This window comes from Chelonia mydas, chromosome 7 (genome assembly GCF_015237465.2).
Source record: "Chelonia mydas isolate rCheMyd1 chromosome 7, rCheMyd1.pri.v2, whole genome shotgun sequence".
Taxonomy (NCBI): domain Eukaryota; kingdom Metazoa; phylum Chordata; order Testudines; family Cheloniidae; genus Chelonia; species Chelonia mydas.
Genome location: NC_057853.1, coordinates 71,383,091 through 71,403,657, shown reverse-complemented (window position 1 = coordinate 71,403,657; position 20,567 = coordinate 71,383,091). Strand labels below are relative to the sequence as shown.

The window sequence follows — 20,567 nt, the reverse complement described above, 5'->3', positions numbered from 1 at the left end:
TTATAATTTGAATGTTCCTAAAAACAAAACAAAAAGAACAAACCTATATCCCCTCCTGTACAGTGCGGCAAGACGCCTCATGCCAACCGCCATGGCAAACTCTAAACTCACAGGGTTTAAATCCTGCCCAACCTGCAATCGACTCATTGCCTTGGTTGATGAGCATAACAGCTGCCTTTCCTGTCTCAAGGAGAGTCCCATCACTGATTAGTATTTAGTGTGCCTGTCCTTCTCAAGGACTCAAAAGTAGAAGAACGCATGGCTGAAACTACACCTACTCAAGCAATTAATGAGCATCACCTCAGATCCAGACAAGACATTCTTCTCCAAAGAGGATGTCTTCGGGGGAGCCGTCCAAGGAAGCCAGCAGCAAAAGAAAAAACCCATGAAAATGGGCACCTGTTGAAACCTTTGGCACCAGCTGCTGCTATACCAGAACCAACAACTGTTTTGGCACTTGTAGCAACATGCTTGGCACCATTACCTCACAACAGCTCACCAACACAAGAGCATGACCAAAAGGCAGGGCCAAGTGGAGATCAAACACTGAGAAGTATTGCTCAGGGAGATGTGATGAGACATCAGTCCTCCATGGACAATATCTAAGTCCTCTGCTAAGGGAGTAGCACAGAGTAAACTGGCACCTGCTTCGATTTCAGGACTAAGACCTGTCCTTACAGAGCAGTCAGGATCCTCTCTGGGGACATCATTAGTGCCAACATGGCACCAGCGCTGAGACATTACCCCATGGCACTCCCATTTGAAGAGTATTTCTCTTCTTCTCCATTCCCAGATTTCTCCTTCATGTTGAGCAGCAATGCCTCTTCTCTACTTCCTGAGAGTAAACCTAGAGCTGCTACCAGAGATCCATCTTGCTGGGCACAACACCACAAAAGAGACATGGGTGGCGTTCTCCCCATAAATGAGGGCATGCGATAGCCAGCCAAGGGTCTCTGGCAAACCCTGGCTACCATCCAGTTCATGTCAGAACAGGTGAACTGTGGGACTATCAGGTGCCTCTAAAAATTCAAATACTTTTACTCCCATCAAAACCCAGGATCATTGGTAGTTGCAGTAGTTCAGGAAAAATCAAATGAACAAAAGGCACACCCAAGAACAAGGATATTCAGGTACAAAGCCTACTCATCCACTTTAGTGTAACTCCATGTGGCAAACTACCAGACTCTCACCAGATACGATTTCCTGACTTGGGAAAGGGTTGGTTCCCTTCCTGGTGAAAGTACTGCAGGACTCTGGAGCGTATATAGATCTCAAAGAAGGCCAGATGTTTGCCAGTACAGCCCTAAAGGCAGCCTTGGATCCCTCCTTAAGGTTGATGACCATGGCTGTAATCATGAGGCTGTTAGCATCTGCCATGGGGAAGCTGAGGACAACATACAAGACCTCTCTTTCAGTGGTATGAAACTCTTCAACAAAAGAACTCAGGAAGCACTGTGCTCCTTGAAGGATTCAGGGGGCCTACTCAGCATAGTAGGCTCGCCCATATTCTCAGGGCAGACAGCCAGAGTACCTATCATGGAAATGATTGTGATACTCAAGGAGACTCCAGTCATCTGCCTCCTCTATCACACGGTCTGTCCCATCATCCAAACAGTAGATTTGATGGGAATGTCAGGAGCCACATAGGAACAGATCAGGAGACAGTCTTCATCTTGGATGTAGTAGCCTTTGGCTAGGCCATTTATTTTCACACTTTCTGCCCACCCACTCTCCTTCCCTGTCCCTCTCCAGGGATCCTTCATACAAAAGCCTATTACAAAGAGAAATGGCCTCGTTCCTTCATTGAAGGGCTGGTCTATACTACCATGGTAAATTGATCTAGGTTACACTACTTCAGTTACGTAGCTAGATCCATTCACCACAGTGTCTACACTGCACTATGTTGACGGGAGATGCTCTCCCACCAACTTCCTTTTTGTTTCTCGGGGAGATTGAGTACACAAATGGATGGGAGAGCGCTCTCCCACTGATTTTAGCATGTCCTCACCAGACACACTAAACCTACGCTGCTGCATCGATCGCAGCAATGCCGATTTAGCTAGTAGTGTAGATATGCCTAAGACCCATAGAGGATCCTCAAGAGTACAGGGAAAGGGGATTCTAGCCATGATATTTCATTATCCCAAGGAAGAAGGGTCTTCATCCTATTTTAAATCTGAAGAGACTGAACAGCTACACACACCACCTCAGATTCAGGATGGTATCTCTTGCCTCTGTTGTTCCATTTCTTCAGGCTCAGGCATGGTTTGTGGCTTTCAAACTGCAAGGTGTGTACCTCCATATATCTATCCACCCAGCCTGCAGGAAGTACTCAAAGTTCAAAGTGGGACTATATCATTACCTGTACAAGATAAAGTTGCTCGGGCTCTCCACAGCCCTGTCCCACCTGAGAATGTAAGGCTTTCATGTCTCTCCCTGCCTGGATCACTGGCTGATCAGAGGCAGATCACAGCAGGAGTCCGTGAACGTGACACTGCCTGATAGACTTTACCTGTTGCCCCTCCAACTTTCTAGAACCTGCAAGACTAGAACCTGGCACGTTGGGGTTCCAGATCACCAACATTTCAACATTGCCACTGGAAACTCAGGCCGGGTTTCTGCTGGGGAATCCTGTGAAGCTAGACATTGCAGGAAGTACTGTCCAGTGGGTCCTGAGTGGCTGCCCCAAAAGTCCACTGATTGGCCAGTGTTGGTATATATACCAGAAAGCAATCACAGGGAGCTGTCTGAGTAACCATGCATTGTTTCCTCATTGTTTCCACTCAGATCTTGCCTTGCTGTGAACCCCAGACTCTGGCTCCTGACCCTGGCTTAATCCCAACTCTACTACTTGCCTCCTGTCTACAACTCAATGCCTGGCTATGACTTCTGGCATCCCAGCCCGGCTCAGCCCCAACTCCACTATTCGTCTCCTGACTGCAGCTTGGTAACTGACCTGTGCACACAGGCCACCCATGGCCCTGACTGTTTTTAGACCCTTTTTGCCCTCCATGCTGCATCCAACCCCTCGAAAGGTGAATGGGGTGGGCCACCCTCTGACCAGAGGTTCCCTGAGGATCCGGGACCTGCAGGGCCAAGTCACCTGTCTGCAAGTAGAGAATCTCACACTACAGACCCAAACTATGTAGTTTATAACCAAGGCACAGACCTTGCATGAGCAGTTGGCACAGTCACTAAGCCCAGGTGAAGCAGCTTGCTGCTAAAGCACAGAAGTTATGCAAGCAGCTAGCAAGCACTATACTCAGCTGTTCTTCCTGCTCTACCTCCAAACTAATCCCACAGACTAGTCAGCCTTCTCACTGGCAAAGTGTTTGATTGGGCTTCCCCCCGTTGGAGCAGAACAGACCAGTGCTCTCCAACTGGGATGCCTTCGTGCAAGCCTTCTTGATCATTGTTGATGACCAATATCATGTCTGCTCTGCAGATACTGCCCCCCGGCAGGTTTGTCAAAGGCAAGAGCTGGCCATCACCTACACCACTTACTTCCAATGACTTTCTGCTGATGTTGAGTGGAATGAGGCAGTCCGGTTTATACCAGTTCCAGTGAGGACTCAGTGAAGTGGTAAAAGAATATCTAGCCCATTTTAAAAACCCCACCCGCCTAGAGGCCTTTATTGACCTTGCCTTGTGCATCTGCTCTCGGCTGTGCAAGCGGAAGGAGGAAAGAAGGGGCTGCCTGATGCCCCCATGTCTGTCTGGTGTGCAAAAGCCTATAGAACTGAGTCCTGAACTCATGCAGGTTGACCTGGGTCACTGATTCATGACCCCAGAGGAGAAAGAATGTTAATGTCTGTTTTTACTGTGGGGTGCTAGGCCACACCCTTGCCTACTGTCCTGCTTGGGAAATGGACCAGCCCAGGCCTAGAAGGGGGATACAGCCTCAGCATCACCAGAGCTCTGTGCTCTGGAATCACCCTGAAAACCTTGAATAGAACCTGACCCAGGAACCATGACATCTCCCTGCATTTCCAGTTGCCACTGTAACTGGGGAGCTTGGGATTGGTGAGATGGATTCCCCTGCAACTGACACTTTGGGGCTGCTGCCAACTTTATAGATCTTAAGGCGCCCCAAACACTCCAGATCCCTTTCCAGCCAAAATCTACCCCAGACCTGGTGGAGATGATTTATGGGCTGCTTCTGTCATCAGGACCAGTGATCCAAAAGACCGTCCCCTTACAGGCATTAGTGGAGTAGCACTGGAAAATAATATGTTTAGATGTGATCCACTCTCCATTCTTTTCAGTAATTCTTGGCATTCTTTTGTTGGGGCAACATGACCCTTGTATTTCCCAGTGGTGGAGGAACATAAGCTTCTCCTCCAAATATTGCCAGAAAGCTTGCCTCCATCAAATTCACCAGGCCCCGGGATACCCAAGCCCTGGGCCCCAGCACCGGATAAGACTCTTGGAAGTGAGACCCCAGGCAGCGGGGGCTAACCAGAAGGGGGCAGATCTAGACCAGACCCCCGACAAATACTAAGACTACCTGGATGTGTTTGAAAGGAAAAACACAGATTCACAGCCCCACAATGCGGACTATGAGTGTCCAATAGACCTACAACTCAGGGCAGAGGTGTCCTACAGTTGCATATACACCATTTCTGAACCAGAGCTCGAGGCACGACACAGGTATAGCCAGGAAAATCTTTCAAAGGGCTTCATTCAGCAACCCATCTCTCCAGCAGGAGCACCAGTTCTCCTTATGCGAAAAAAACATGGGTCACTGTCATAGAAGTCAGGAATGGCCAAACCGCAGCTCATGAGCCCCATTTGGCTTTTTTACAGTTAAAGTATGACTTGCAGAGCCCCCTCCCCACTCCTCCCATTTTCCGCCTACAAGACTGGTGGGGAGGGGGGAAGCTTGGGGCTTTTGCCCTGCTGCGGGTTGGTGGGGCTTGGGGCTTCTTCCCAGCAGGGAGGGGTTTCTTTGGGCTTCAGCCCCTCGGCGCATGCCTACCAGGACTTGGGGCTTTAGCAGGAATGGGGCTGAAGCCCCGGCAGGTGCCTCCCACATGGCTGAAGCCCTGAGACCCCCTCCCCCGTGGGGCTGAAACCCAGAGCCCCCACCAACCCACCTCCCCTGGGGCTGAAGCCCTGGCAGGCGCACCCCGACTCGTGAACTTCTGAAGGTTGTCCTGTGTGGCTCCGAAGGTCAGTAAGTTTGACCACCCCAATAGAATTATAGGCTAAGAAGGGACCACAAGGGTCATCTAGTCTAACCCCCTGCAGAGTTGCAGGATTTGTTGTATCTAAACCATCCAAGACAGTTAGTTCTTCTTTGAGTGATTGCTCATGTCCATTCCATTGTTGGTGTGTGTGCTCACCACATGCACTGGTGCCGGAAGATTTTCCCCCAGTGGTATCCGTAGAGGACCGGCTCTGGCGCCCTCTGGAGTGGCGCACGTATGCGCTCGTATAAGGGGCGCCGCTGGCTTCCCCTCTCGCAGTTCCTTCTTACCGCCAGTGACGGTGCTGGAACATCTCCTTGCCTCAGGAAACTTTCCTTCTCAACTGTGCCTAGTTGTGAATCTCTTGTATATAGTTCTTAGGAAGTTTGTATAGTTTATTAGTTCCCTTAGTGCATAAGTTAGAAATAGTCCACTATGGGATTTAGCCTAGGGATGGGGCATGCCCCGATCCCCGGGTTTCAAGCCTTGTGACTGCTGCAAAAAACTTAAGCCAGTCAGTGATCCCCATCAAAGCTGTCTGAAGTGTTTGGGGGAGAGACATGTGAGCGACAAGTGCCACATTTGTAAAAGTTTCAAGCCACAACCAAAAAGGAGTGGGGCATTTGACATAGAGCACTCCTTATGGAGTCAGCTCTCTCACCCACTTCGGAGCCAGCTATATTGGACTCTGCTCCAAGCACCGCAGCATCTGTGTGGAGTGCACAGCCGGCACCGGCCTCCGACCAGCACTAATCCCCATCCCCAGTACTGGCTAAAAAGCAAAGAAAGGCCGGGAGAGGGCATTCTCCTATATCCCATAAAGGGAAGGAGAGAGCTGGGGGAGAGCAAAGACCTGATGGAAGCAGCTCCTCCCTTTCAGACAGTGGCCAGTCTCCAGCATCTCTTGGGCTGTTGAGCCCCCTTCGAGACCCACCCACCACCCCGGGAAGTGGTAGAGGCACTCAGCACCTGGCGGTGCCATCCACACCGAGGCCTTTCAGGCCACTAAGGACATATTGTCCCTGCTGATGCTGCTCACATCTGTTAGCGAGGTTGCCCCATTCAAGGGGTAAACCCACTCTGGGACCTCTCCAGCAGTCCCACATCGGTGCGGCACCGCTCCCCGATGCAGGGGGTGCCCCGCCAGCGCTCACCTAAGCAGCGCTGCCAGCTCCCGGGTATGGGTCAGCTTACCTGTCAGAGTTCCCAGCATCATTCCCTGGACTCTAGGCAGCGTTCCCTGGGATCCTGGCACCGATCTCCAGCTGTCTGGCGCAGACCTGTGGAGGTGCGTCGCCAGTCCCCGGAGCAGCCGAATCAATCTTCAAACTTGCGGCACCACTCTGGAGAGTCAAGATGCCGGTCCCCGGAGTTCTGTCACTGGTCTCTAATTTGCCTCTACAGATTCCCACGGGTACTTCGATGATCTCCTGAGCCAAGATGTCGATCCTCTCGCTCCCAGTCCACAGACCTGCATTGCTCTCAAAGCATGAGGCGTCGATCGCTGGGGTACTGTTACCATTCTGCTGAATGCTGCATGGCTCAATCTAGAGGAACAAGCCTGCTCTAGTCAGGTACAGCAGGTTCTCTTGGAGAAGCAGAAAGCCCTCCACCAGAGCAACTTACCTGGCAAAGTGGAAGCATTTCTCCTGCTGAGCATCAGAACGGAATATCTCCCTGGCCCAGTCATCTGTGCAGTCCATCCTGGATTACCGGCTTCACTTAAAGCCCCAAGGGCTCACCTTCTCTTCTATAAAGCTGCACCTGCCTGCCGTATCAGCCTTGCATCCAGGGTAGATCGGTGTTCTCGCATGAGATGTCGATCAAGTTCTTGGAAGGCCTTAGAAGATTCTTTCTGCCGATCCGGGATCCGGTTCCCCAGTGGGACCTCAATCTGGTCCTCTCCAGGCTCATGGGTCCACCCTTTGAGCGAGTGGATTCTTGTTCCCTTTCCCACTTGTCATGGAAGATTGCATTCCTTGTAGCTATTACCTCGGCAAGACGTGTCTCCAAAATTAAAGCCCTCACTTTGGAGCCCTGGTACACTGTATTCTACAAGGACATGGTCCAGGTCCAGCTGTGGCCCCATCCGGTCTTCCTGCCAAAGGCGGTGTCGCACTTCCATGTAAACCAGGATAATTTCTTTCTGGTGTTCTGTCAAAAGCCTCATACAACCAATGAGGAGAGGCGGCTGCACACTCTGGATGTCAGGCGTGCCCTGGCGTTCTACCTGGAGCGCACGAAGCCCTTATGCAGGTCAACCCAGCTCTTTATCGCAGTAGCTGACAGGATGAAGGCCTTTCCGGTGTCCTCTCAGAGGATTTCGACTTGAATCACCACCTGCATCTATACTTATGAGTTAGCACAGGCTGTGCTTCCACCGATACTGAAGGCTCACTTGACTAGGGCTCAGGCATCTTTGCCTGCCTTCCTGACATATGTCCCTATCCAGGACATCTGCAGGGCCACGATGTGGTCTTCGGTACACACGTTCATGATGCGTTATGCCATCACCCAGCAAACCAGAGATGATGCTGGATTTGGCAGAACTGTGTTGCAATCGACACGTCCATGAATTCCTACCTGCCACCAGTGGTACTGCTTGGGAGTCACCTACAATGGAATGGACATGAGCAAGCTCTCGAAGAAGAAAAGAGTTACCTGTTTTCGTAGTTGGTGTTCTTCGAGCTATGTTGCATATGTCCTTTCCAGGACACGCCCTCCTTCCCCTCTGTCGGAGTTTCGGCAAGAAGGAATTGAGGGAGTGGGGAGTCGGCGGTGCCCCTTATACCGCGGCATACGTGGGCCACTCCAGAGGGTGCCAGAGCCAGGCGCCTATGGATACCACTGAGGGGAAAACTTCCAGCGCCAGTGCATGTGGCAAGCACACACACCTACAATGGAATCAACATGAGCAACACATCTCAAAGAACGAGTTACAAAAGGTAAACCCAGTACTTACCCTACAGTAACTGTGGTTCTTCTTCGAGTGATTGCTCATGTGCATTCCAGTACGTGTGCGTGCGCGCGCTGCGTGCATGATCGCCGGAAGCTTTTCCCTAGCGGTACCCGTTGGGTCGGCTGTGGAGACCCCTAGAGTGGCGCCTTCATGGCGGTGTATATATGTCCCTGCTTACCTGCCGCCTGCTTAGTTCCTTCTTACTGCCTGTGATGGTCGTTGGAACAGCTTAGTCTTTTGCTTTGCAAGTGCCTTACCTAGTGGTTCCCGTGTTTCTAGTGTAAATAGTTGTTAGTTAGCTGTTAATAGTTGTTAATAGTAGATTAGATTAGTTTAGCTTACTTCGGGGCAGTTCCCCCCATTCTACTCTCCCCGGCGCCGGGGCATGCCTCGGTCGCAGGGCTTTAAAGCATGCGAGAGGTGTGCAAAATCTATGCCAACAAGTGATCCGCATGCCACCTGTCTCAAGTGCCTCGGGGAGGGCCATCAGACAGATAAGTGCCCTATTTGCAGGAGCTTCAGACCCAGGACTAAGAGGGAGCGGGACTATTGCCTGAAGCTCCTCTTGATGGAGTCGGCCCTTCAGCCACAGCCTGAGCTGACACCAGCATCCTCGGTGCGCAGTGCACCAGCCTTGGTGCGGGATGTCCCAGCACTGAGGAAGGACTCCACCAAGGAGCACCGGCACTGCTCACCGGCCTGCAAGGCCAGTGCCTCGCGGCAGCACCATTCACAGTCTCCAGTGCTGCATAAGAAAAAGAAACCAGACAGGGGACGTTCTCCTGTCAGGAAGCCGAGGGGGGATTTCAGTGGGGTGAGTCCTCCGGTGGGACACCCTCAGTCTGATCCCCAAGAACCGGCACCGTTGAGTCTGGCGAGAACAGACTCTCCTACCCGTGACAATATGGAGGAAGAGCTTGACCTCCCCTCCACTCTGGACACATTTGAGGCGGCTCGAGACTTCACTGATATGATGGCGCAGTACCCGGCCCTGCAGGCGCGGGGCCCGGCCTCGCAAACTTAGGCACTGCCAGTAGCACCGGCAACGGCACCGACTGTGGCATCGTGCCCGGCACCGCGGGCAATTATGACACCGGTCACGACGCCGATGGCGGCGCTGATGGCAGCGCTGCCATTGATTCATCATCAGGGGAAGCCCATGATGATGCGGTGCCGATCTCCGTCTCCCCAGTACCACTCCCCGGCACCGTCGGGCTCCACTCCCCGGTGGTTAAGTACTGAATACTCGTCAGAGTCAGACGCAAAATCGTCTGTGTCACTACGCAGCCACTCCAAGTCCCGGCATCAATCCCGGCACCGAAGGTTGGCGGAACAAGCTGCACCAGTTGCCACCTGGCCACCCCAGTGGCAGGGCCCAGTGCAATGGCCTTTTTGGACCCCCTGGGCCTACCACCAGGCTCCAGGCCAGGGATCTAGGCCAGTATCGGTGGTATCAGCCCCCTGTGCCCCTCCATCAGCAATGTTGATGGCACACCACACACCTAGGACCCCTGAGGATTCCTTACGAGACAGGGCTGTTGAGCGGCTGCAGTCAAGCACGGCCCCTCCTCCACTGATGTCGGTGGCACCTGAACCTCCGGTCACAGGGTCCTCCGAGGTACCTGACCTGGCCTCCAGAGAACCTGAGGGGCAGGAAGACCCTGTCCCAGGAACCTCTTCCTCCTCTTTGCCAGATGAGACGGTGGTGGGCACCTCCACCACTCTACCACCAATGGATGCCAAAGGCCACCAGGACCTGCTTAGGAGGGTAGCAGTTAACCTCAACCTCCAAGCAGAGGAAGTTATGGAGGACTCAGATCCGATGGTGGACATCCTCACCCCCGAGGGTCCTTCCAGAGTAGCTTTGCCCCTCATAAGGACAATTCAGAACACCACGAAGGTGCTCTTGCAAATCCCGGCCTCTATACCACCAACAGCTAAAGGGGTTGAGAGTTGCTACTTTGTGCCACAAAAGGGCTATGAGCACCTGTTTACCCACCCCCAACCAGGGACTCTTGTGGTTGATGCAGCAAACCACAAGGAGCGGCAGGGTCAACCACGCCCCGCACCTAAGTTACGTGACTCCAAGGAGCTGGATCTCTTTGGCCATAAAGTCTATTCGATTGAGGGGCTCCAGCTTTGGGTAGCGAATCAGCAGGTGGTGCTTAGCCGATACGCTTTCAATTCCTGGAGCTCGTTGGCTAAATTCCAGGAGTTAATCCTGGCTGATTCTCACGGGGAGTTCGGTGCTCTCCTTGAGGAGGGTAGAGTGATCTCTAGGACTGCCCTCCAGGCAGCCCTGGACGCAGCGGACTCTGCAGCTAGAACTATGGCCACCGCCATCGCTGTGAGGCACAGTGCGTGGTTTCAGGGATCCCACCTGAGGTCCAAAATACAATTCAGGACCTCCCCTTTGACTGTGAGGGCCTGTTCGCTCAAAATACAGACACACGCCTGCATAGCCTGAAGGACTCGCAGGCAACTCTGAAGTCTCTGGGGCTACACCCCAGCGCCTCAGAGAAAGCCCTTTAGACCTCAGCCCCCCGACCCATTTCTACCCAGAGCCCCCTAGGCGGGATCCATCTAGGAGGAGGGGCAGAAATAACAGGAGGCGCCCACCACAATACTCCTTGGGCCAAGGGCAGGGTTCAACCAAGCAGCCCCCCGGCCCCAAGCCCGACTCTGCCGCTTCTACCGTGCTTGGTCTCCGATCACGTCAGACCGCTGGGTCCTCACCACGGTGGGGGTGGGGTATTCTATCCAATTCTGTTCCCTCCCACCGCCTTTCCCCGTCCCTCTTCAGGGATCCCTCTCATGAGCAACTGCTTTTACAATTGCTCCTAGCTCTAGGGTCAATAGAGGAGATTCCTTAGGAATTCAGGGGCAAGGAGTTCTACTCCCGCTATTTCCTCATCCCCAAGGCCAAGGGCAGGCTTCGGCCTATCCTGGACCTATGAGACCTCAACACATACATAAAAAAGGTGAAGTTTCGCATGGTCTCTCTGGCCGCCATCATTCCCTCCCTGGATCCGGGAGACTGGTACGCTGCCCTCGACTTGAAGGACGCGTATTTTCACATTGCTGCTATTCCAGCCCACAGGCGCTTTCTCAGATTCGTGGTCAGTGGCCAGCACTACCAGTTCAGGGTGCTCCCCCCTGGGTGTTCACCAAGTGTATGGCGGTAGTGGCGGCCTTCCTCTGCAGGAGCCAGGTGCAGGTGTTCCCATATTTGGACGATTGGCTCATCAAGGCCGAGTCCCAGGCACAGGTGGTGGAGCACGTATCCCTGGCACGGGCTGCGTTTCACAGATTGGGACTTGTATTGAACGAGCCCAAGTCCACATTGACCCCCACACAAACAATAGAGTTCATCGGTACTCTCTTGGACTCCACGCGCACAAGGGCGTTCCTTCCGGAACTACGTTTCAAAGTGCTTACAGACATTATCCAGACCCTCCTCCGCTTCCCCACAACTACGGGCAGGAATTGTATGAGACTACTGGGGCATATGGCGGCCTGTATGTATGGCTCACAGCCTCTGGCCCCTCCAGAAGTGGTTAGCGCAGGTGCACAGACTGGGCAGGGACCCATTGGACTCAATCGTGAGCGTCCCGCCTCAAATTCTCCACTCTCTCCAATGGTGGCTGCAACCACAGCTGGTTTGTGCAGGAGTACCCTTCGCAAAACTCCAACCCACGCTTTCCCTTGTCACAGATGCCTCGGCGCTCGGCTAGGGCATGCATCTGGGCAATATCAGAACCCGGGGCCTCTGGTCCCATGCAGAGCTATCGCTGAACATCAACGTGAGGGAGCTGAGGGCGGTTCGTCTGTCATGCCAAGCGTTTCTGGCCCATCTGCAGGGCATGTGCGTATCGGTGCTCACGGACAATACTGCAGCGATGTTCTTTATAAACAAACAGGGTAGTGCTTGTTCCTCTCCCCTCTGTCGAGAAGACGTTGCGCTGTGGGACTTTTGTATCGCCCACTCCATGCACCTGCAGGCGTTGCACCTTCTGGGGGTGCAGAAGGAACTGGCAGACTGCCTCAGTTGCTCTTTCCATGGACACGAGTGGTCACTCAGCCCGGACATCACTCACTCAGTTTTCCAGAGGTGGGCTCTCCCCACATGGACCTGTTCACAATGCGGAGCAACAGGAAGTGCAAGAGATTCTGCTCCTTCCTGAACCACAGCCCAGGCTCCACCGTGGACACTTTTCACCTGTCATGGACGGGTCACCTGCTGTACGCGTTCCCGCCATTCCCCCTCATACACAGGGTGCTCCTCAAGACTCGTCAGGACAGGGCTTCCTTAATTCTCATAGCGCCAGCGTGGCCCCGCCAGCACTGTTTCACCATGTTACTGAACCTCTCCGTGGAAAGACCAGTAGCGCTCCCTCTCTGTCCAACCCTAATCTCACAGGACCACGACCATCTACAGCACTCCAACCTGGAGTCACTCCACCTCATGGTGTGGAAGCTCCATGGCTCAACCCTCTTGAGCTTCAGTGCTCGCACTTGGTTAGGGAGGTCCTGCTGTGGAGTAGGAAACCCTCCACTCAAGCCATGTACCTGGCTAAGTGGAAGTGTTTCTCCATTTGGCCTTGACAAAGGGGAACTGAGCTGCAAACAGCCCAAATTCCCCTTATTTTGGACTGTGTTTTAGATCTCAAGCACCAAGGGTTAGCAATATCATCCCTAAGGGTACACCTCGCGGCCATTTCGGCCTTCCGCCCAGGAACAGCAGGGGGTTCAGTGTTTGGGAATCCCATGGTGAGCAGGTTTCTTAAGGACCTTGACAGACTTAATCGGCCCATCCCCCCCATGGACCTCAACCTTGTCCTGTCCTCACTCATGGGGTCCCCCTTTGAGCCCATGGCTAACTGTCCTCTCTCCTACCTTTCCTGGAAGATGGTTTTCCTGGTGGCTATAACCTTCGCTAGGAGGATATCCAAACTCAGGGCACTGACCTCCGAACCTCCATATACGGTATTTTATAAAGACAAGGTGCAGCTACGCCCCCATCCTGTGTTCCTGCCTAAGGTTGTCTCCCAGTTTTGTGTGAACCAGGACATATTTTTACCTCGGTTCTTGCCCTAAACCCCATGCCACTCACAGGGAGCGCATGTTCCATTCCTTGGACTTTAGATGGGCCCTAGCATTTTACATTGAATGCACAAAGCCATTTCGTAAGTCACCACAGCTCTTCATTGCTATTGCGGAAAGAATGAGGGGGCTCCCGGTCTCATGACCGTGCATCTCGTCATGGATCACATCCTGCATCAGGACTTGCTATGACCTAGCTAAAGTTCCAGCCCCGCCGATTACGGCACACTCTACCAGAGCGCAGGCGCCTATCCAGGACATTTGCAAGGCGGCAACCTGGTCTTCAGTCCACACCTTAACGTCCTACTGTGCCATTATCCAGCAGGCAAGGGATGATGCTGGGTTTGGTAGGGCAGTCCTGCACTCGGCAGTTAGGTGAACTCCGACCCTCCCCCGGGGTAACTGCTTGGAAGTCACCTATTGGAATGCACATGAGCAATCACTCGAAGAAGAACAAACGGTTACTTACCTCTCGTAAGTGTTGTTCTTCGAGATGTGTTGCTCATGTCCATTCCAAATCCCACCCACGCCCCCACTGTTGGAGTATTCCGGCAAGAAGGAACTGAGCAGGCGGTGGGTCAGCAGGGACATAATACACTGCCATGAAGGCGCCGCTCTAGGGGTCTCTACAGCCGACCTGACGGGTATCGCTAGGGGAAAGTTTCCGGCGATCGTGCACACGGCGCGCGCACACACCTATTGGAATTGACATGAGCAACACATCTCGAAGAACAAGTTACGAGAGGTAGGTAACCATTTTTTCTTCAATATGTGGTCAATGTGGTTCCCATGATTCCATCCCTGCTTTTCAGAGTTCTCTGCTTCCATGGACTTGAATTGCAAGGGAATTGAGGAAGTATCACAGTCACTCCCCCTTTGTTCCCTTGGATGAGAGCACAAGGAGAGGCACAGGCACATGTGCAACCCTGATGGATTCTGTTACTAAAATAAAATATCCAATCTCACATGCGTGGGGTGCATGCACACCTGCAGTGGGATCTTGAAGAGCCATAGTTACTTGTAAGGAAGGTTACTGTGCTTTCTCCTTCTATCAATCTAGTATTAGTCTCCCCTCTGTTACTGCTACAAAGTCAGGCCATAGGTTGGTACAAGAGCTGTTTTCTTTGTGTTTTTCAACCTCATCAGTTCTCTGTCTAATTTATTATTTATTATTATTTATTAGTATCTGAAGACACCCATTTCTTCCTTTGCCTGTGTGTATACTACTTAATTTCTGAACTATGCTATTTATCTGTAAATGTTTAATTCCATATACTTTTTTGAACTGCATTTAGTATGAAAGACACTATACAAACAAACACACACAAATATGTAAAAGAGTCAGTCTTTTTCTTCCACGTAATGAACAAGAACTAGAAAGCATGAGAAGAGGGATTCTTTTGTAGAAAACCTGCGGAGGCCAGTAAAATACAAAGAAGTGTTCTGTCTTCCAGCAGGCCTTCAGATAAAATACCTTAAACTTGGATAATACCATTCCAGTTGTAAGATTTTTCTCTTCAGCTTTATTCATGATATTTAATAAAATAGGCTGGCATACTGTACATTGGCATACTTTACATTGGTCATGAACAACTGTAATAACTGCGTAAACATGCTGATTCAACAGTGAATTGAGGCATGCATTTTAGCATAATTATTGTAGTAGCTCAGCAAAAAGGCTTATCCAGTGAGACAAGTGGCTATAATCCTATACAAATTAGAAGAATTTAGTTCAGTCTAATTTAAACAAAAATCAAATGTATTTTCTTCTCTGAGTATTTTAGTTATTGATTTTTATACACATCCACTCTCCCAATCGAGGCAGCAATGATTAGTTAGAAAGAGGAGTAGCTGGAAAGAATCTAGAATACACTTTTGAAATGGGACCATTGTTAAGGCAAGCAAAGTTTTAAGACTGACAATCATCTTGACAATGTGCCTTCAATCACTTGCTGATTTTTTTTTCTTGTTTAGGTTCAGCGCACTATTGCCAAACAGATTCAGATGGTGCGGCAAGTTGGGAAAGGGCGATATGGTGAAGTGTGGATGGGTAAATGGCGAGGTGAAAAAGTGGCAGTCAAAGTATTCTTTACCACTGAGGAAGCCAGTTGGTTCCGAGAAACTGAGATTTACCAGACTGTTTTAATGCGTCATGAAAACATACTGGGTAAGTAAGCAGTTTGTAATTTGAATGGGTAGTGGAGGACTTGTATTTCAAAGAATTGTAGTTGTTTCATGAAGAGTGTGGAGAAGTTCCTTTATGAAATCACTGGAGGAATGTAGCATAGCATATAATAATAAAATGCTGTAATTATATGCAGACTAGGGATCTTGCTTATTTTAATGTTACAAATAACACATCCTGACTTTTCTTCTTTTTGCTTGAGGACCAGCATTGTGACATCACATGAGGTTGAAACCTAAACTGTAACACTCCTGGTCCCCAAATGAGAAGTGATGGGTGTGTAAGGGGCTGTTGAGTCTTACTTTAAAATGAGACTTCAGCTTTTTCATTTCCTGAAAAGTCTTCCAGCTAATGAATTATGTTATTTTTATGTAACACTAAATGCTAACTTTCTTTATGCATTTGACAGGTTTTATAGCAGCTGATATTAAAGGCACAGGTTCCTGGACACAACTTTACTTGATTACAGATTACCATGAAAATGGATCCTTGTATGACTTCCTGAAATGTGCCACACTTGACAACAGGGCTTTGCTCAAACTGGCTTATTCTGCTGCATGTGGTCTGTGCCATCTACACACAGAAATTTATGGGACACAAGGCAAGCCTGCTATTGCACACAGGGACCTGAAGAGTAAAAATATCTTGATAAAGAAAAATGGAAGCTGCTGTATTGCTGACCTGGGCCTTGCAGTCAAATTTAACAGGTAGATGATCAAAGCTTATTAACAGTTGGTATCTTTTGCATGTATTTTGAAAGGCATCAAAGATCAAGTTGAAATGAGTGTTAATTCACTGATTGGTTGTTTCACAGTTGAACAGTAAAACTGTATGGTGTATATTTATTGTTTTGAGAGTCAGATGCTCTTCTTTACTTTGGATATGGGGTGAATATTGAGGTGGAAGAACAGATGGTCTCAAAGGTTGTTAGGATGGAGAACTAAGAGTTCAAACCCCTACAAAATTTCACATCACTTGTCCCCCTCTTCACAAGAAGGAGAGAAAAGGAAACAAATCCACTACCCAGAATCCAAAACTTCATCTTTCCCTTGAGCATCTCTATAATGCTTTCATGTATTTTCAGTAGAAGATCTGTGACTCATTGAAAATTGGAGCAACATAAAATGAATTGAATAGTAAAATAAATTATCTATAAAATTACTGTTTTGACTGTAATTATTTTAAAAATATGAAAAATTACTACAAAAACAATTGCTAATGAGTGAAGCAGCCACAAAATTTCACTTTCCCACACTAGTGCCAAAGAAACTGCAAACCCTTGTCCAAGAATTTGGGTTCAGATATGGTAATTTCTAGTATGGTTTTTAGTGGGTGTCTGGATAGTATGGTGGTAGAACATTATAAATGCGGGTAATTTTGTAGAAATAGGTTGTTTTTTGTTGGTTTTTTGCAAAGCTCATTGTAACATGTTCAGCATGCTCAAAATGCTCCTATTAGAAATAAGGGTATTTTAGGTCTAATATAGGGGTAAAAACTGTACATGTAAAGCTTATAGTGGAATGCATGGGCTACCAGTGTCTTAAAGTGCATATCAAATCCTAGAACACAAGACAACTTCAGCATGAGTAATGATGTGTAGAATTGTGGATATTAGGAATGCATTTTGAGTCTTGAACATTTGGAATAGTCTGCTTCTGTCTGCTTAGTCATGTGAAGTTTTTTTTTGCAAAGCAGTCACATAAACCTTCATGTTGGGTATTTTATAATCATTTTTACTTAATCTGTCTAAAAGAAGCATAATATAGTATAAGCTGTAATATTGGAAGGAGGATTTGAGAAAGAGATCATTGATTTAATTATAGTTCATAACTTTACTTTGTACTATAATAATAGCATCTTTCTGCATGACATCAGTTCATTTGCACTGCTCCACAGTTCATTTAACCTTTATTATTTACATCTAGTGATACGAATGAAGTTGATGTCCCTTTGAATACTAGAGTGGGAACAAAACGTTACATGGCCCCAGAAGTCCTAGATGAAAGCCTAAATAAAAATCATTTCCAGCCATATATCATGGCTGACATCTACAGTTTTGGCTTGATCATTTGGGAAATGGCTCGGTGTTGTGTCACAGGAGGTAAGTCTTTAAATATTGTGTTTCAAAATTTATTTACAAAAGTAAGTTTTCAAAAGAATTTACCCAGTACCTCTAATCCAAGGACTAAATCTTCTGAAGAGGATGAAAAATACTTGAGACCTACTGCTTGCCCTGTGTCTCAAGGGCAGGCACCCTGCATTTTAAAAGAACAAAACAGCTGTGTGATTCACTTAATTGTAACACTGTCAATCAACTGTTGTCTTAATACATTTTTTATAACATAACTTACTATATCTCTCTTGCTTTTTTTATACCTTCATTCTATGCCTGGTTTCACTCTACTCTTCCTCCTCTTTCCTTTGATAGATGAATGTGTATCTTTTTTCCTGCATTGTTTTCAATATCTATTTCCCCTTTTTTTTTGGTCTTATTCCTGTGCCTCCTTACCTATCTCTTTCCCTACATTGTGTTCTCTATCTGCATCCCATATTATCTGTCTTCTACTTCTTCCCAGTCTCTCTTTTCAGGAATTTGTAAATTCTTCTTCAAGTGATGTCCTTGTGGGTGCTCCACTTTAGGTGTTTGATTGCAAGTGCAGGGGCATTCAGAGATTTGTGGTAGCAGTTGGGTTGCACATGTGCAGTCCCCATCTCACTCTGCCTTAAGCGGTTGACTGGCGCTTTGTGCCAAACCCCACCCGCTCCCTTCTCTACCACCTTTGGCTTGAGTCAGAGCATTCAGCAGTGCCTCATAGCTTAGTATTTTACCCCTTTTCCATTAGTTCTACTTTGACTAGCTAATTTGCCTTCCCACTTTTTCCCCTGGTTTCTTTTTTCTTTTTTTTTCTTCAAAAAAAAAAAATTATTTCTTTCCCTCGGTAGAAGCTAGTATTTCGTTTCACTGTTAAGAGTAGTGTTAGTTCTCCCCTCATGGAGAAGGGGGAAATACACCCCTCAAGGGCATGCCCAGTTCACCGGGCTTTAAATGCTGCCTCACCTGCAGGCTTTCAGTACCTATTTCAGATGGACACTCTCAGTATGGTCGCTTTTAGGTGAAGCACACGTATCTTAAAAGTGCCTATATTGTCACAAACTGACAGTCTGGATCAGGAAAGCCACAGACTTGCAACTTAAACTGCTGCTAATGGAGAAGTCTCTCCACCCGGCGTCAGAGACCAACAGACTCCACAGCCAAGATGGTGGGACTCTCCGGTACCATGAGAGCAAAAAGACTCGAAAACATCTAACTCCAAGCCAGTCACCAAGGGGAAACAGAAACCTCATGCCTCGGCACCAGTGGAGCCATCCCAACACTCAGCACCGGGCACATCAAAGCAACTGCAGCCTATGCTGCCACCTCCTGTCAGTATAGCGCAACTGATGAGTGCACCCTTACAGACAACAGCTCCACATCAGCCAGTATCCACCATTACCTCACCAATGGCACCGGGGCTGTTGGCACCAGAACAATTCTTCCTTCCCAGTGACCTTATGGTATCCTCAACACCCGACTCTCCCATTCTTGGTGCCAAGTTCTAATGTGTTTAGACTTCAGACATTTCCAGTATCTCTAGAGGAGAGTTGCAGATTCCCTTGACATCTCCCTTGAGGAAGGCAGGAGACAGCACATAAGCTCATTGTCATCCTGCAAACATCAGAATCATCCAAAATCGCTTTACCCATGAATGATGCAATCATGGAACTTGTCAAGCACAACTGGCAGACCGCTGCAACAATCGCTCCAACCTGCAAGATGTCTGACAGGAAATATTATGTCCCTGCAACGGGAAGAGAGTTTCTTCTTTGAGTGATTGCTCATGTGCATTCCAATAGGTGTGCACATGCGCCGTGTGCACGATCATCAGAAGGTTTTTCCCCTAGTGGTATCCATTGGGTCGGCTGCAGTGGCGCCTTTATGGCGATGTATATAGGTCCCTGCCAATCTGCCACCTGCTCAGTTCCTTCTTACCACCAGTGACAGTCGTTGGAGCAGCTCAGTCTCTTGCATTCGCAAGTGCCTACCTAGTGGTTCCCATTTCTTAGTTGTATAGTTGATAGGTCGTTTTATATTAGTAGTAGATTAGCTGGACTTACTTCGGGGGGCTTCGCCCTTGTCCTAGTTTCCCCAGGCACCAGGAAATGCCTCAGTCGCAGAGGTTTAAGGTGTGCAAGAGGTGCACGAAACCTATGCCTGCAGGCAATCCGCACGCTGCCTGTCTCAAGTGTTTAGAAGAAGGACATCAGACAGATAAGTGCCCCGTTTGCAGGAGCTTCAGACCCAGAACTAAGAGAGAGCGGGACTATCATTTGAAGCTTCTCCTGATGGAGTAGGCCAGCAGCCGGAAGTGGCACCGGCATCCTTGGTGCTCAGCGCCTGAGCCTCAGTGTGGGATGTTCCAGTACCGAAGAAAGATTCCTCCAAGGAGCCCCGGCGCCACTCCCCAACCTATAAGGCCAGTGCCACCAGGTGGCACTGTTTGCAGTCCCCGGTGCCGCATAAGAAAAAGAAGGGAGACCGGGGGTCATTCTCCCTTCAAGAAGCCGCGAGGGGACTCCAGTGGAGTTCATTCTCAGGCGGGACACCCACCAGCTGGGCCTCAAGACCCGGCGCCGTTGACTCCAGCCCCAACAGGAGGCCCATTGGGTCCGGTGCTGATGAACTCCCCGACTCGGGAGGATTTGGAGGAAGAGCTCTATCTTCCCTCCACACCAGTCACCTATGAGGCAGCATGAGACCTCATTGCCATGACAGCGCAGTCCCCAGCCTTGCAGGTGCGGGACCCGGTACCGCAAGCCCAGGCACCGTCAGCAGCATCAGTGGTGGCACTGGCTGCAAATTCTAGCCCAGCACTGCATGTGGCTCCGGCACCATTGATGGCACTGCCTCTGGTTCATCATTGTGGCAAGCCTGTGATGTTACGGCGCCACTCACCATCTCTCTGGTACCGCTCTCTGGCACCATCCGGCTCTGCGCGCCCTCTTCCCCCCATCCCCCAGTGGTTGGGCACAGACTACTCGTCTGAGTCAAATGCTAAGTCTTCTAAAAGGAGTACTTGTGGCACCTTAGAGA

General features: G+C 49.6%; 1 protein-coding gene across 1 annotated transcript in view; it reads left to right on the top strand.

Annotated features, from left to right (window-relative positions):
* BMPR1A (bone morphogenetic protein receptor type 1A) overlaps nucleotides 1–20,567 on the top strand; it is a 183,115-nt gene that overhangs the window by 139,716 nt on the left and 22,832 nt on the right. The window contains exons 9-11 of the mRNA XM_037904806.2: nucleotides 15,226–15,418; nucleotides 15,846–16,143; nucleotides 17,362–17,537. Coding sequence (XP_037760734.1) covers nucleotides 15,226–15,418; nucleotides 15,846–16,143; nucleotides 17,362–17,537 — 667 coding nt within the window. The remainder of the gene's footprint in view (nucleotides 1–15,225; nucleotides 15,419–15,845; nucleotides 16,144–17,361; nucleotides 17,538–20,567) is intronic.